Source organism: Charadrius vociferus, unplaced genomic scaffold (genome assembly GCF_000708025.1).
Source record: "Charadrius vociferus isolate BGI_N301 unplaced genomic scaffold, ASM70802v2 scaffold104, whole genome shotgun sequence".
Lineage (NCBI taxonomy): Eukaryota > Metazoa > Chordata > Aves > Charadriiformes > Charadriidae > Charadrius > Charadrius vociferus.
Window position 1 is genome coordinate 1,639,379 of NW_009648255.1, and position 18,417 is coordinate 1,657,795.

The window sequence follows — 18,417 nt, forward strand, 5'->3', positions numbered from 1 at the left end:
AGAAGGTGATTTCCTCGAGGAGGGAGGCAGAGCAGTTGGGCAAGGAAGGGACAAGACTCGAACTCAGGAGAACAAGACCCTGCCCCAGCTCTTCTGGGCAGGGGGATAATCCTCCTTAGCAGAGGACCTTAACATCTTCCAGGGAGAAGAACTGAGCGTTATTCAATCCAGCCTTCACAAACATTTTCATTTCAGCGCATCCGGGCAAAGCATTTGAATTAAGTCTTCCCACAGCCTGCATTAGAATTACTGGGATAGATACACTGTGAAATAAAGTCATTGCTGGCAAACATCTGGTGCTACATGATGGAACAATGGAACATCATTGTTCCCCCCGCCACAGGTGCCAAACCAAAGCATTTCTACCACTGTACGCCTTCTGGTATAATTTGCTATTGTATCTCCCACCCAGTGCAACTAAGGCTGTTGACCTCCATGGAGTTATAGCTGAGGGCTACCGGTTTCATGACACCACTCAAAGGAAGCAAGCTTAATAGCCATCTCTATTAGGGATGACATTAATTTAGTGCAAGAGGATGGAATAAGGAAGACTCTGAAATCAGCCCAAGTAATTATTATCAGCCTGTGGTTTCCATAAGAACCTTATTAAAAATTAACCACTCTTGTTTTTCCGTGCTCTCTCCTCCAAGACTGTCACACAGTTCTTTCATATGTATATTTCTAACTCTTCCATCTCTGGACCACTACTTTGTCCACCATTTTCTCTCCAATATCTCTGCCCTCACCTTGTGCCACACCTTCCACAGGCAGCAACAACTCCATAGAATCCTCAGTTGCACAGAGAAAATGGATAGTGTTCATACATTTGTTGTTTCTCCCCTCACAAGGACAGAATGGCATCAGAGAAAGCCAGCAGCTGGCAAATTCAGAAAACAAGAGGTGATTCTTCACACAGCATATGGCTCATCTCCAACATAACCTTTTTTGGGATGTTCTGCAGGTTCACATGGATTTGAGGTGGCACTGAACCAGTTTTTCCCCCTGCCTTTGCTACAGTCTCATTCAAATGCTTAAACCTGGTACTGGTTTATAACCACTATTTACAGCTAGGTTCACAATACCAGCTTTTCTGCTACCAGATTCTCTTCTGAGAACGTACTTTAAGTTTTCGAAGTTTGCTGGGCTTGCTCCAGTATCTTCTTTCTGCTTGAACTTCTCCACTTTCTAACCAGCACCTTTTACCCCCTCTCTGCACATATATCCCTTTGCAGCTTTTGCTAAGTTCTTACACTAGCTGGAAGTGGTACAGGGTCATTTTGTCGGCAGTCTCCCAGCTGCCACATTTGATAATGCAAACAAGAATTGAAGTGATGTTTCACCAGTAGAGAACATACAGCAGATATGTGCAGCTCAGAAAAGTCATGGATAAATATAGCAAGCTGAGTATGTGTGCAACAGACCAGGCAATATAACCCCAAAATGGATCTGTACCTATCTTGTATCAGAATTAAACACTGAAAATATACATTAAAATACCTAAAAGCGTATCTATTCTCCAGAAGGACTATTCACAAATGACCACTGAAGCTTTCCATGTGGCAGAAGAGACAAGTTACAATTTTAATCAAGACAGGTTTGTTTTGTGGTTTGGTTGGTTGGGTTTTTTTTTTTGGTTTAGGAGGAAGTGTTTTCTTTGTATTCAACATACTAGTCAGCACTTGTGCAAGAAAATATGCAATGGACACGATCTTTACAAGAGGTTCATTTTGGTTACTAGGCTACAACAAACATTTAAGGAGCTTTAAAGATTTGTGCTCCTGATAATCAATGGAGGCTGAGCAGTACACACAGATATCTGACATACAATGATCAAGAGAAACAGAGATGGCTAGCAGTTACAAGTCAGTTTACTGAAAGACTCCCAAAAACGTTAGGGTTTCACCTGTGCAGAGGCTAACAAATTCAAGTTTTCAATTAGCAATATCTTGAAAACAGCATCTTCTCATGGACCTCGCAATTTGCAGCAGAAGAATAAAAGCACAGCTGGGCAAACAGGAGATGACAGAAACCTTGAAAACATGCTGGGGTCAATACTTATTGACATAACGAGAAATGACTGTTTTGACCCTTCAATAAGAACTTCACTAACAAAATGCAAGATTATCCCCTGACTTCGGTGGAGTTCAATCCAGTCCCTAAGCCATGTCTGAAGTTTTATTGCACAGGTAAGTGTCCATGTCAAACCTGTAACTCAGGCTTCCACTGCAATCAAGTGGCAAGGTTTTTGGTCACTTCACAGGAGATGAAAGGACACCCTAAGCTGAGGTCACTGAAAAACAAGCCAGAAATACTGAATTAAAAGCCAGAGCTCAGGCTCATAAAAGGATACTGATCGTGTGTTCTCTGTCGCTTAGCGAGCGAGTCCTCATCACTTATTCCAGCCATCAAATACTTCAGTCCTGTGATCCAGGTGCGAGCTTCCTCTGGGTTAGATGTAATCAGATCCAGTGACTCCATGTGGTTGCCATGGTAAATGGTAAAGCAACAGCTTGGGTCAAAGTTCCCCTCTGCATGGCGATGGAAGATTTCAGACTGCCGGCCTTCGGTGACTTTGTAAATGGAATCGATGACAACTGTGGGGAAAAGGGAAACCAAAAATTGACATGCTTGGATATCTACCCCATTTCTGCTTTTGAGCAATTTCGAATTATTCAGGCTAAAAATCATCAAATGTTTTTTAATATTACATGTTCACACCCAACAGGGCTTTTTAATTTCTAGGTTTAACCTTGCTTTGGCCGTGCCATGTGCACTGTGCAGACATCTAGAAGGCAGGCCAGTGCAGGTTACAGCAGGTTACAGCAAAGCTCTCTGAATGCCCCCTGCTACATCAGAGGACTGTAGGCTACCCAAAGGGGAGCATGAGGAGATGGACGCCAAATGTCTTCCATCAATCAGTGAAACACTGCATAGCTCCAAAGGGATCGCTCCCACCACAGCCATGCTTTCTACAGTAGGAAGAGAGGAACATGCATCCCTATGGTAAGATAACAGGGCCCCCAATAACATGGCTCCAAACACCAAGGCAATGGCTCTTAGCCACCACACACTGGCCCAAAAACATCAGCTGTCACTATTTGCGGTCTTCCCAACTGCTTGGTTTTAATCTCAAGCATCCATCACAGTTCTGTGAATTTATAGTCCTTATTTTATCCAATAAACCACTAATTTCAATTTCCAATTTAAAACACTGCAGCAGAAAGTGTCAATGAGAAATAAGGCTACACAACAACTTCAAGATGTAATAACGCCTAAAGAAAATTATCACAGTTAAGATTAAGGAACCTTAATCTAAACTTTTCCAGGTTCTGTATTTAAATTTGTGACGTATACATTGAAAAGAGCTCAGCATAGTTTGTTATCAAGTCACTCTTCAGTTTGCTTATAATTCTTAGAAACCTGTGGAAGATGATGACATCTGACTGAACTATACTCCCCTTCCTTTCATAATCCTGAACTTTTAGTAGGTGGGTAAACTCTATTCACACTCTTGAAAACCTTCATGTAAGTATCACATCACATTTAAAATAAGCATCAAAAAGCATTCATTCAATTGATCAAAAAAAAAATATTGTCCAGTTTTCCCTCTGCAATTCACATTCTAATACTGAACTGCCCAAGAAATGAAAACAAATATTAAAAGTTTACTTTTTGCCTTTTCGCTTTTTCTGGATGGTCTCCATCGGATGCAGGTCCTGTGCTCATCCAGGTAGAAGAGACGAACTAGCCCTTTGGTTCCACTCTTCAGCTTAACCATCTGAGTCCCAGACTGCATAACACTCATGCATCTTTCAACTGTGAAGCAGAACAAAATAAATTCCACTAAATGACTTACTGGCTTTCCAACATCTGCCAAGCACATAAAATTTTTGACTTGCACCTTTAATGACAGAAACTAGTCATTGCTGTGTGAGACATGCTATTTCTTCTTCTTCACTACCAGCTTCTCCACATAGGAAAATAATATTTAGAAAAAAAAATATCTGTCAAAACAACTTCACAACAAAGGAAGCAAGGAAAGAAAAGAAAAACAATTTATAGTTGTTCCATGCTTATTTCATTTAAATATTTTTATATTAATATTATACACAGTACTGTAATTTTAAATCCCAGCACTCCACAAACTTTGAATGGTGAGTTTATCATTCAAACTTTATACTCCTTTGGGCTCCGTAATCCTTTAGTTTGTATCTTGTGCTTTTGACACTGTTAGAACTGCTTAAGGGAATTATAAATACACAAATCCCTCCTCCCTACCACACACATTTACACCCTCTCTATCCTGCTACCAAATTTCAAGCACACACTGTGAAGACTTCCTTTTATCCACCCATCCCATCCGGGATGATAAGGCTTTGTTTCTCTATGTTTTGACTAAAATAGACCCATCTCTTCCATTTCATCTCACATTTTCCCTCCTACAGTTTTCCAAACACTAGGATCAAGATAACATTTCCTCTTGATCTCAGTATATATCCATGCTCTTAAATTACCTTCTCCTGTTTTTATCCATTCACAGCCTCTCCTCACTTGATATCACTCCAAATTCACCTCCCAGTTGATTTGTTTACACTCTGGCTGGCTCCCAAATACTATCTCGGTCTGTCTTTATTTCTTCTTATCACCCTTCTCTTCACCACTTCTCTCTTCAGTGCTAGTCTCGGTATCACAACAAAGACTAATGCACCCTCCCACTCCTCTCTGCCAGCGCTGGGATTTATTCTCTCGCCTTCTGACACCTCCTTAGCTCCCACAGCGAACGGCACAAGCTGCAGTGCACTCGGCGCCAGCTGAAACCCCACAGTGCAGGTCGTGGTGGCCCTGCTCAGTTCATCTCCACCGCAGAAGCGCGGTCAGAATACGTCTTCCAGCAGACCCACACAGCCCCGAGGCCGTCAATGAAGGAGAACAAGCCTACTGCTCCTTCCAAAGCGCCTCTGGGTCAGCCTCGGTCAGAGCAGCTCCCTAAACATTACTCAAACATGGGACGAACAGCCCGGTGTCGCTGGAACAACTTCCCCCGCTCCCTCGCACAAAGCCCTTTTTGTTGGCAAGCCAAACGCCACATCAAATCACTGCATCAGAAGTGGTGGTTTTGCTGAGTTGTTGTCTTTCTTGGGGGAATGAGAGGACTCGGGTTGAGCTGAACAGAACCAAAACTTCTGAAAGCATGACAGATGTGCATGAGTGCAATAAATTTGTCTGTTATTATGTCCATAAATATATGTCCTTCCCTGAATCATCACACATACCAAATGAATAGGCGAGTTTGGAACTGCTTTAAGATGAGCCAGAAAAGTACCATAAATCAAGCCAGAAACAGATGTTATACAGTATCCACATGTTAACTGTGGCTGTTTTAACTTGTATGTATCTGAAGAGGCACAAAGTACCAGAAGACAGGCCTTTACACCACCAGGGATGGAAAACTCAGAACCTTAAAGAGGAAAGATTAACTCAAGCAAAAATAAGACTCTAAAACTTACTACATATATATACATACATACACCACCACCCCCCTTCTCTTGGGAGACTGAGCCTTTCACTTTGGAACTGAGTTTAGAGCAAGTTTGCCTTGCGTTCATGCCTAACAAACAGACAAGCAGTGTCCTCCAGCGCAGAAATAAGGCTCTCCATAGGAAAAGGACGTACCAGTGCGTGCGGATACACAAATCTGAACTGCTACATCAGCCTGGCATACAAACTGCACTCATGTTTTTATTTCACTATTAGAGAGATCGATTGCAACAGGGTTTGAGCTCAGGAAGAGGTTTAGCAACAAGCTAACTCAACACAGAAAATCTGCTTCTTTGCATCTAAGCCTACCAGCTATTAATAAAAGTCTTATAAAAATAACTAATTCTCACATAAGTCTTTCTATTATCATCAGCTCAGTTGCCATCAAAAAAACCCACCTAGTTTCACTACGATGTGTTGAAGACAGCTAGTAAAAGGCAAGGCAGGAGAGAACTACATTTCTTTAATGTAAAAAAAAAAAAAAAAAAAAAAGGGGGGGGGGGGGGCAGAAAATTGGCCACAATCAGTAATTGCAGCCAACGAAACCACGAGGGGAGGGAAATCATAAAAGGCGATCCAGTTTCTTCTTCACTGTTTCAATTGCCTAAATATTTCTACATCGCATTTGTAATCATTATAGATGCATTTCACATACACATTTTCAGGTAGACTTCAGAATCAAAGCTATATGGAATAGATTTTAAAAAACTTTTTTTTTTTTTTTTACAAATAGAAACATGCGGAAGAAATCCAGTTCCTGCCAAATATCTCAACGTTTCAATTTCTCAAATGCCACCTGCAATAAGTCTAGTGCCCAAATAAGCACCATCTTTTCTGCTTGCACTTTTCCAGTCCTAAGAAAATCCCGTGAGAATGCAAACATTTAAATAAGAATAGTAAACATGTAAGAAAGTTCATTGCATCATCCCTACTGTGTAGGTGTTAATAACAGAAAGAATCGACTATAAAGAAAAGACTATGGTAATAGAAATACCACACCATCCAAAGGCCCACTGGATTTCAACTCTGGAAACCATTTATAAAATACGCCATCCTCTCCTTTACGCTATTTATGAAATATAAGCACACAAAGAAACAATTTTTTTCAAATCTATTCCTAATATGCTAATTTCGGTCTCTAGCCAGACATTCACGAGAGATAGACACTGCACATTAGCATCTGAATAAGTTGAAGTTATTGAACAGAGGCAATTCAGAATAAAGCTCCAGAAAAGCAATTCAAGAATGCTTTCACTACGGAATAGGAAAACCGGTTCCAGAAAAACATTTAATCCTCTAGATAAATCACGAATACTAAGTAAATGAAGCAGCTCCTTGATGCAGGCATATATTAAAATTTGAGAAAGCAAGATATGGCTTCCATTATATGGTATTTTTCTAATGTGAGGACTAGCTGTGCCTTTTTTGCCAAAAGTCTGAAAATGAATTAAGTTAAACTAGAATACAATGTAGTTTATGTGTTACAAGAATAAAGAATGTTAATTATTCTGGAAAGTCAAATAAAATATTATTTTTATGCATTGCATATTTAAAGCTTTACTTTCAAATGAAAAAACCCTGGAAACTACAAAGTCACTTGTTTCTAGAGTTATGCAAACTTATTCTCGACAGTCTAAACCCATCCAAACAGACATCCTGTAGTTTAATGGGTTTTAATAATATTGAAATACCAGTCTATTTTTTTCCTCACAGAATAACCATTTAAAGCAAACCAGACCTGAATTCAAAGAGCATTTTTTAATTTTTAGTTCAAGCAATGATAACCATTCTTAGTAGAAGATACATCTCCTTGTCAGAAGGAGCTGCTTCTCTATCGAACGGTGAACCAGATACAAACCCATATGTGCCAGCTGGACTTTTTCTGAAGTGGCCACACTCCCCAGCACATGGTAGACCTCTGAAGCCAGGAGGAAAGCCATCCGAGCCCCTGGTAAGTCCAGACGTTACTTGAAATCTTGCACGTTAGGCAGATGCTATTTATTCTACCTGACAACACTGCTCCTCACCGCTGAATAAATCAAGCTGCTGCCTGGGAACACTAAGCTGGAACTCTGACCGCTAACCATACGTGGCCTTACGTTCAAAAAGCACTCTAATCCGCCCCAAATCAGCCAGCGCTACCTTCCGTCCAACTCTGCTCTAATCTATCCCCATGTGCAATCAGGTCTTTAATAACCAGGGAATAGCTTAGCACTGCGCCCTGCGAGAATCTGTCACAAAAAGTTACAGCTCTGTTCACAGGTTTAACAGCCCTTCCCCATATGAGCCCTGTTTTTCAATAGCTTGCAATTAATTTGTTTTAATTCTCAACAGTGATAGTCATGATATGCACATCTGCCTGCTGTTGTGCTTTACCAGAAAGTGTTTAAGGCATGCAGGACCCTTTAGTTGATACTAGAAGGAAAATATTTAGGGAATTAAAACATTATCCCTGGCAGCACTTTCAGTAAAATAGAAATGCACTTTGATGTGCATTCACAGCAGTGAAACACACATCTACTCCCCATAAAACATGTTCATCCAAGAACAAATAAATATGCTGGTCACTCGGCAACTGGAGCCAAGAGGCAGGCACCGCGCGGGAGCAGCACCAGCACCCCGAGGAGGCCGGCTGAGATGTGGTGACCACCAGCTGCCCCATCGCCCACAGGCAGCAGCCAACGCCGCACCTAGGCTTGCCCGGTTACCCCAACTCCTGAGCTCGTGGTTTCGCTGTGCCCTCCACGGCACTCGGCTCACCCGCAGCACAATCACACCCGTGTTCTCATCAACTTCCGTGAGACAGCACAAGAAAGCCATTAGACAATGTACAGAGGTCTTTAAACAATAAGTTATTAATGCAATTTGAGGACAGCCAGTAAAATCTATTTTTGCAAGGGGCAGCGTGCGCAACTGCTACATGCAAACAGCTCAAATGTTCACAGCAAACCCTTAGTAAATTCACAGTCGGCCCTTAGCAAAACTAAGACAGTAGAATGTGAATATTTAATAGCTTTAGTAACAGCATCCTAAAACTGAATATTAAAATTACACCCTGAAGTTGAGAGACAGATTTTTTTTTTTTTTAAATCAAAGATCAAAGCAAATTTTTACTGTTGTCCACAAAAACAGGTCTTTCTTATTTTTCCCTGATATACCTCTATATGTTAAGAAATTAATATTTCAAAGTGCAACAAAAAGAGAAAAAGGTTTGGTCTCATGTCTTGCTTTTATGGACTTAATGGTACAGCCATCTGACAAAACAAAAAGATTAAATAATGTATAAAGAGCATTAGCAAACAATGAGAAGTATAATTATGAAAGAGGATATAAACTGTGTTTCTAAATTGTATGCAAACTGCATTAAGCCAACATTAAGCTTGAGGAGATAAAAGAAACCCATAAAATGCAGGAGTTACTTTTTCAACTGCAACATCAGCTCTTCTCCCCTACATTCAGTATTGCTGGGTTTACTATATACTTTGCAGGCATATTGTTTGTTCTCTCTTCAGATAAGGGAAGAGCCAAAAGACACCACCACCCCCCATCATCACCACCATGTGCTGTTCCCATCCCCATGACCACAGACATCTCCTGTGATTCACTCTGCTGCAGTATCCCAAGAACCAGAACAGGATCCTATGCTTCACCTTAGGGTGACTGCTCTTACGCTATGGAAAGCTTGGGTTGTCTTACTTTATTTAAACCCCCAAATGCCACCATAGTACTTCTTTCAAATTTTCAGATTCTAAAACCCCGAAATTCCAGAAACTGAACTCTAAGTGAGGCTGTTATCCAAAAAGTAGATGGTTGGTGGTTGACAAAGGAGTCACAGCATGTTCCCATCACAGGAATCATGTACCTGGATCCAGCTCGGAGTCCATTTTTTACTGACATGGATGCACATTCCCAGAAGCAGGCATTGAAGAAACGTGCAAAGAAAAAAAGTACACACACCCCTGAACTAGAGAACAGTATGCAGCTAAACGTGGTGCTGATGGACATGGTTTAGTGGTGGTTTTTGGCAGCGTTAGGTTGATGGTTGGACTTGGTGATCTCAAAGGTCCCTTCCAACCCAGACAACTCTATGATTCTATAAACTATAATGACCCAAGTGGTAAAGACACTCCAGATGCAATCACACACACCCCTACCCCCCAAAAAAACCACAAAACCAAAACAAAACAACAACAAAACCCACAAACCACCAAACCCAACATTCTCAGTTGTCTGAACTTTTCTCATCACCCTGTTTTGCATCATTTATTTATCACGAGTGTGCTGTAAGTTTGCCTTTATGCTAACGCCATTAAAAGCCATTTACTCCCTACCTCCATCCCCCAGAGAGCACACTTTATCTAAATCCCATAGAACAGCACTAATATCCAGCACACCACGCAGCTTACCACTAATGCCATCACATTGTTGGGTACCGTTTTGTTACACAACAGCTGAAAAGCCCAGGAGAGCAGAGACTGCTGCTGCAGGTCTGGGGGAATCCGCGGCCCCAGTCAGGACTATTTTTAATAGCCACATCTCATATTTTATGCCAGATTTTAATTTGCTTTGCAGCAACTCTTCCAGCCCCTCAGGGAATTTTACATTAAGCTTCTTACAGTGGATTTAATCATAATCTCTGTGAAGTCCACGGACATGAGATGGATGCTCTCTCACACTTCTGCAAATCTCAAGAAATCCTCAAGGACATCACACACAACCTGCAGAGACACCAAGGGCTGAGGCTAGTCCTTACCTGCACGCTTTTCAGCTGGCCCTTGCATTTCATTTCAACCCTCCAGAAGGTGGAGAATCAAAACAAGTAGAGTAACCAGCCAAACACAAACTGTGACTCCTCAAAACAATTGTGAATGGTTTACAATCAATGAAGATCTGAAAAACAACTTGTAAATTCACTTGCTTGTAATGTAAAAACATGCTTGTAAATTCACTAAATGATATGGAAACAAGAAAAGGGGTGAAGCTCAAGAGCAAAACATATACTAGCTAGAAGGGTAAAAAAAATAAAAAGAAACAAACAAAAAATCCAAAATCTATCAGCATAGTTTTAACTCTGTAGGTAGGTCTGGGAACTGTCTGCTGTTGTCTTTTTTTTCTTTCAAAAAAAAAAAAAAAAAAGGACCCATCCCCACACTCCCCCCCAAAAAAGGAAACCAAAACCTTGGGAGTAGTAGCTCCCAGAAGTTATATTTGAGCAATACCTATTTCACAGTAACTGCTGTTTCAGCCTACAATATCGAGACTGCTAGCTTAACGCTTCCAGGACGATCAGTTTAACTCATTTCCGTATTACAAGTGAAATGTCTTTGCTATATGCCTTCTCTGCAGCTGATCCTTGACAGTAATTAGTTATGTGTGCCATGGGAGCCCCCAGAGCCCTTTTCCAGGCTAAGCCCCCTCCTCTTTTGCCCTTAGAGATCAGAAAGGAATCAGAAGCATCAAAGCAAGCCCTGGCACTACAGTACAATCCCAAAAGAGTTTCGGTGATCCTTAATCATAAGTTTTGTTCCTACAGTGAGACTATCTTTTACGGCATACTGTGCAATGAAGAAGATGACTTGCCAGGACAGTGCCTTATTTACAGGGCCTGCGATCCCCTTTTTTGAGACCTGCAACTTCAGCGTAGCAACTGAAGTCTGAGAGCCGTCCCCAGATACAATGAATAATGCACGTTTTCCACCTCTGCTCGAGGATACCTTCCTTCTGCTAGCTCAGCAGACTTCTAATTATTATCTTCAGGAAATTAGCCCAGGTTTCATTCTATCACACTGCCGCTGCTGAAGCATCTGAAGGTCTGAGGGGTGACAAGGCTGCGGGACCCCAGTTCTAAGTCTTGTCCATAAAGAAGCACCTTTGACAGGCCACCACCTGCCAACGCAGAGCCAAGAGACTGTCTGACAGCTTACAGGGGGATGTTACTGCTACTGGTTCCTGAAATACAATAAAGATCTCTGACATCTCTTCTTTTTTCTTCAGAAAGACACTGCAAAGCTGTTCACTTTGAGAGCTCTGGTGCCACTGCAACCCAGCATGACTGAGGACTGTAAGTTTTCCATTAAGACTATGGAAGTAGTCCTGTATCAACACTGAAAAGCACAATCATTTACCCACAGACATGGCAAACTGCCAAAACACATTGTCACATCAATAGAGTGAACAAGGAACACAGATTTATTAAGCAAACACGGTTAACAAGTTTGCACATCCTAATCCTCATTATTGCGTGAGGATCCCTCAGCAGGGAGGGCACAGCAATTGATTGCGACACTACAGAGCAAGTGGAAGAAGCAGCAGACAGAAACGGAGGAGGATAGTTTCCACTACACCTGCCAACAGGGAGGATGAGAGAGCAGGTCTGTGTGTGCTGCTGTGGTAGTCTCAGCAGCAGGTTTCAGGACAAGCAAAGGGCTTCTTTGCTTGTCAAAGGGCTTCTTGTGCAGCATCCTCACACTGCCATAACCATTCACAGGGAGAACGAGACATCATTGTGTGGGTCTGCGGCCATGTCTCCAAGGGAAACCCTAAGGTCTCCCCTTAGCTAGGCAAGCTTTTGCTCAGGTAGCAGAAAGGATGGCAGTAACTCACTCAGAGGAGCTCAGCTGAGTCACCCGTCCGTGCTCCTCCGCAGTGCTAAGACAGGAGCTCCTGTGAGGCCTCACAGCAACCCGTAAAGAACAGTCTGAAAGGCAGCCCAGAAGCTACACCTCTGGATGTAGAGGTCAGTGGAAAACAGTAAGCAACAAGCTTTCTCTTCCAGAACCCCATGTCTGCCCTCTAAAAATCAATAAGTACATAAAGAAGGATCACATGAGCAAGAACCAAGCATGTCTTGTTCTAAGCCTGCCTTTGTTGTACAGTATCAAATGTCACCCCTGTTCCTCGATCCTTTATGTACTACCCAGGACTTCAGTGAAATACAATTCCCACTGCAACATATTGAGCTGGGTCAGATCCCCTCACACTCCCCCACCAAAAAAAAATATGCCATTCTTTTATGTTACCCCACCTTTAACTTCTTCAACAAAAGAAAAATAGAAAAACCCCACCAGAATACCCTGCACAAAGCTTGCTCCTGTCTCCACACAGGAGATGTGCAGAGGATAAACTGTCCCAGCTTCAGCACAAACAGTGAATTCTGATGGCTGCAAATTTATCAGCAAATAGCAATATGTCACAGCAATCTTGGCACCTGTACAGCATCACAGCCTGGTGAGGGGAATAAATCACAGGGCACAAGAACAGCTGTAGCTGTAGGATGAAGTGGGTGGAGGAGGGATCCAGTCCCCAGGACCTGGAGCTCGCTCATCACACTGGGCTGTGACAGCAGCTGGGCTGGAGGGAGCATTGCTTCCCCTTCAGGCTGCCAAATAAATTCACATCTGGGGCTCCAATAGAGAGTAGGAGGGGAAAAAGCAGAGTAGAACTGAAGGTGGAGTTAATTAACCTTTAAAAGTAATGAATGAAGACTACAGTGCAACTGATGATATGAACTAATTTATTCACACTCCTCAGAAACAGACATTTTGCTAAAGAAACATGTTTATCTATTCTATTCTCAAATTACCTCGGTGCAAGTCACCAACAGTGAGTCATCTGTGGACAAACAATAAATTGACAGTCCCAAACACCAAAGTAATTTTATTACTGAAAATAATGATGCTTTGTGCATCCGAGTTTCACGCTGATCAATGTTTCTACTGGTAACATGTGAAAATGCCTCCAAGCCAGTTATCTGTTATACTGCTGAGGATACCAATAACCCGACACAGAACAGGCACAGACTTCCTCACCTACAGCTGGGTTTCCTGTCACTTGTATAAGAAAAGCCAGCCGATGGTTTCCCATAACTTCATTTTCAGTCATCCCAGGAGCACACATACCAGCACAAAATGCTGCCTGCATACTAACAGGCTGTCCTCTAAGACATGAGCTTCTTAAGGGACTACTTCAAAATATATGGTAAAGAGGAAGAATAAGCACACATATTTCCTCCTGCAGGTAGGCTTAGTGCTGTAAAAAGCTGTGAACTTCTCTCGCAGGAAGCTCCCTTCCCCAACCCCAGGTTTCACCAGGCTACTGCATGCCACGACACCATTAGAGTTGATCCCAATATAGCATTTGGCCATTTCAACCGTCATCAAAACAGTGAAAGAGTTCCTTTAGCAGTTTTAAGTTTATGTCACATAGTTTCACAAAGGCACAATTCATCAAGCAAACTCCAAGAGCCTTTTCAGTTTCACAAAATGACTGTGTTCTGTAGACTTATTGAAACAAGACTATATTTAATTCATAGGCACCAAAAAAAACCCCACCAACCCAAAGTAGTTAACAAGCATGTAACCTGGTTACTAGTTGGTCTCCCGTGCCCTTGGCCCTGCAGAAGCAGATTAGATACCTCTAACGGAGACAAGTAGCCTTCAGCATCCAGCTCCAGCATCCCCAGAAACTTCACTGGTGCCATGGAAGGGACTGGCACTCCACCGTGCCACACCACAGCAACACTCCTTTCAGGCTGGCAGGGGAAGTGTTTCTCTTCACACAGGATAACATCCTCAGAACATACCAAATAACCCAGAGGCTTTAAACCTTGCAAAGCTGCCATGTGCAGATACTAATTTATTCTGAGGGTATATAATGCTGTGGTAGATTTAAGCTATTATTGGAATTAAACCTGTGGAAGACAAAGTTTTTCGCGGGAGGAGGGAGGTTAATGTCTTCAACATCTACTCAGATGTTCTGAGTCAATTCCTTTATGTATCACTATGCTAAAGTCTATACTTCACAGAATCATAGAATTGTAGAATGGTTTGGGTTGGAAGGAACCTTGAAGAGCATCTTGTTCCAAGCCCCCTGCCCTGGACAGAGACACCTCCCCCCAGCCCAGGTTGCTCCAAGCCCCGTCCAACCTGGCCTTGAACACCTCCAGGGATGGGGCAGCCACAGCTTCTCAGGGCAACCTGCCCCAGGGGATCACCACCCGCACAGGAGAGAATTCATTCCTCATATCTCATCTCAATCTCCCCTCTTTCAGTGTAAAACCGTTCCCCCTCGTCCCACAGCTCCCCTCCCTGACCCAGAGTCCCTCCCCAGCTCTCCTGGAGCCCCTTTAGGCACTGGAAGGGGCTCTGAGCTCTCCCCTTTTTGGCCTTCTCTTCTCCAGGCTGAACCCCCCCACCTCTCCCAGCCTGTCCTCCCAGCAGAGGGGCTCCAGCCCTCCCAGCATCTCCGGGGCCTCCTCTGGCCCCGCTCCAACAGATCCATGTCCTTCTTATGTTGGGGACTTCATACTTGTTTAATAGGTGCTTGGATAGATTCAAAGATACAACAGTCCCAAATAAGCACTAATAATGGCCTTTAAAAAGGCTGCTGCAACTGTCCCTGTGAATGAAATGCAGTGCAGTTCACTGCTGTTTCTCTGCTTAGCTGTACTGACTGTAACCCTAGTGTTCTGCTACAGCACAAGAAGATAACTACAAAGTACCACTACCCATCAGCCGAAGTCCCAGACCCATAACCAAGGGAACTCTGTACTGGTCCTCCTGTGCCATGCCAGCTAACATCCCACTGCTGATACCTCTTTGAGCACAAGAGTCTTTCCCATTCAGTGATTTGCAGTCACGTACAAACTTACGGCCAAATCGCTGGCAGGCGCGTAGCTGCTGCTTCTTGCATGCGCTCATTGCGGAGCCGGGTCAGACGATCGGCCAGCAATGGCACCTGCTTGTTGAATTATCCCTTTATCCAGGCTCTATCATACGAGCACTCTTACGTGCATAAATTGTGCGAGGAGTGTGATCCTGCTGTTATCAGTATCAGTGCCAGCAGGCTAATGTAACTACTACCCTTAATAAGGGGGAGATCAGGCACTCTGCCTTCTTCCACCATCCAAGCATGTGAATATATTCATGCCATCCAAAGTGTGCTTGCGCAGTACTGTGTCACCCTGGGAGCCCAGCGTGACCCCACTGCTGCAGTGCCACCAAAGCAGCCAAACCTGAACGCAAGGGACACCGAGTTGTACTCGTTGCTTCTGCATCCTTTAACCACCTCCACCAGACAGAAATGGCAGTGCTACTAACTCAGAGATTAACAGAAATTTGGCAGTTGCTATTATATCTGGCTAAGGAAAAGAGACTGCAAAATGTCCTCAAACAGAACTTTACCATCAACTGAGTACATTGGTATGAATTGTGTTTATCTACACATACACACATATTTACATGAGCTTTACATGTTAAACCTGATGCTTTTCTTCTAGCACTGTTCCAAAAACCTCCTTCAAATAAGCTAGCTCTTGTAAATTATTAAATGGGGACATATCCATTACCTTCTGCGTCTCAGAAAGCAGATGGAGTAACACCTGGTCTCCTTTACCTAACCATATGCATCAAAGCTTAATGTAGAGTTTTGTGTAACCAAAACCTCAAAATAAAAATACAGCATTTGGAACTGTAGCATACCAACTCCAACACAGGAGGCCCTTCCCTGAGAGGATATACAAATAACTGACTTTTTCTTAAAATAGTCTCAATTTCTTATACCATAGCTGTGTCTATTTCCAGTAACTTTCTCTAGTTTAAAATTATTTATCAAATAAAATCATACATGCTAAATACAAAGAAAAAAAAATAAATCCGTATATACCGACACTGCCCTTAAGTTTTTTTAACATGTTTCATAGTGGGCAAAATGATATTTCAAAGTATGATCCATACTTTGGCTTTTGGAGGCTTTAGTTTAGATTAGTTTGTTTTTAAATTATAGATAATCCTGTTACAAAATGTCTTCTGAACTACCCAATTTCGACAAGCCAGTTCTTTGCTAAATGTATCTTGTAAGTTTTTTCTTTAAAAGCACATAACCCAACATCATTAAGGATGAGCAAAATACAAAAATAAACTTTATCTACCACAACTTCTCCTTCTCTTTACAGCATTTACTCTATGTACTCACTTAGAGGCTTAAACTAATTACCACTTCCCATCCAGCACTGCCTTAAATTGAAGAAAATCAGACATTATAAACTACAAGTTACTGAAAAAAGTTATTCAAGATGTCTTCCTTTATATCATCCTCCTACAATTCTTGAAAAGACGTCTTTCAATCCAATGCAGTTTGATCAGAATTTCACACATCATTTGCATATCTGTTATACCATTCATAAATGCTACTAGAAAAAAAAAAGCCAGAAACCCTTTTCCGTAAAAAGGTATGTCACAGTAAAATGACCAATAGATGAAAAGGTCAAGAATGTTTTTTTTAAAAAGCAAATACATTTGTAATAATTTAAAATAACACACAAGTGCAGTTTGTCCATATCATAGAAGCAGTATCTCACATACATGTTTTCATGGAGAAATGTACTTTCAAGTCAATACAAAAATACAAAGTTTTCCTCTTAAATATTCAGGAATATCTATACATATATATTTCATACTAATAATGCCCACATAAATATTGTATGTATGTAACTTACCAATCACAAGGCTAAAGTTACCCAATTTTTCTATAAGCACTTCCAGAAACATTATGAGCTCCTCCTACAGTAATTCCAAACTCAAACATCCTTACCTTTTTCTGGACTTAAATTTTTATATACTTCAAGGTCTGCCATTAAATTTGTAACTCATGCATTATTGGCAAGTAGAATGGAAATTCACACGGCAGGAAAGCCTCAATTTAATCTTCATGTCTCCAGAGCTAAAACATTTGGAAAGCAATCCTTAGAAGCAGAGGAGAACATTGCCAGCACTGCTCTTTATGATGAATGACAAAATCTTCATGATCCATAACACAAAGACAGGAAAGCACAAATCCAGAGACAATACTAGGCAACTTTCTTCAAAACCGAAAAGCACAGCCCGAGAGTGAAGCTGGAAGCATCTGCTCTGTGCTGCTGCTGCGGGAAGGCAGGAGCAGCGACTACTTTTGGTATGAGACATGCATGCATAGCACAGCGATTAAGACGCTCCAGGCATTAAGCGTGCGTAACGCCTAGGAAGAACAGCTCCATAGGCAAGCGCAAGGAAATCCTGCTGGCACCTCGGGAGGTCGGTCAGGAACGGATTACCATACTTCAGTTAAAGAACGGGAGAGTGACGCAGGCTGAATGCAGAAGAGAAAAACCACCCTCACTCCAAAGCGACTCCCAGCATCTGCAGACACGGGACTCTGCAAGGGGGAAGGAGAGAACCTCTGTGGACCACATTCCTTTTCCCCAGGTTTTGTGCCCCCTCCTCCCATCTCTGTCACTAACTTCAAGGGGAACAGCCATTCTGCAGAATCAGGCCAGTTAGAGCACAAAGCATGCAAATGGTTTAGTCTGTGCATCACTGAGCATTTGATTTCGTAAGAACAAGTAGTCTCCTGCGGGATGCTGAGCACTAACTCTCCCAGTAGCTATAAAAAATTAGCATGCTACTGGCTAAATACTGTGCTTGTTTAAGCCAACTCAATGCTACTGAAATCAGTAGGTTTGTAGTCGGTGTGGAACAATGGGCAGAAACATTCAGACTTGCATAAATTGCACTTACTTATGACAGAGCCCAAGGGGACACAGTGCTGGAAAGCACAGCAAGAATAAAGTAGGCTCCGTATATAATGCTTCGCATCTTTGATTTATTGCATTTCCTAATTGTTTCACTATTCGGCTGGCTTTTACAGTGACATTTACATCAGCGCACCAAAGGAATCCCCAGCTGTATTCTCAAAGATTGTGACAGCAATAAAAGAGGACAGAATTTGTCTGGCGCATGCTAGGAAAAAGTTACACAATAGACACTGTGACGGGGGGGGGGGGGGGGGGGGGGAAAAAAAAAAAAAAAAAAAAACAAAATTTTAAACGCCCCTGAAACTTTGGGG

General features: G+C 42.2%; 1 protein-coding gene across 1 annotated transcript in view; it reads right to left on the reverse strand.

The window, feature by feature from the left end:
* Positions 1–18,417, reverse strand: part of PLCH1 (phospholipase C, eta 1) — a 69,983-nt gene that overhangs the window by 40,207 nt on the left and 11,359 nt on the right. The window contains exons 2-3 of the mRNA XM_009884478.1: positions 3,670–3,816; positions 2,351–2,594 (exon numbers count right to left, since the gene is read on the reverse strand). Of these exons, the coding sequence (XP_009882780.1) occupies positions 2,351–2,594; positions 3,670–3,816 (391 nt within the window). The remainder of the gene's footprint in view (positions 1–2,350; positions 2,595–3,669; positions 3,817–18,417) is intronic.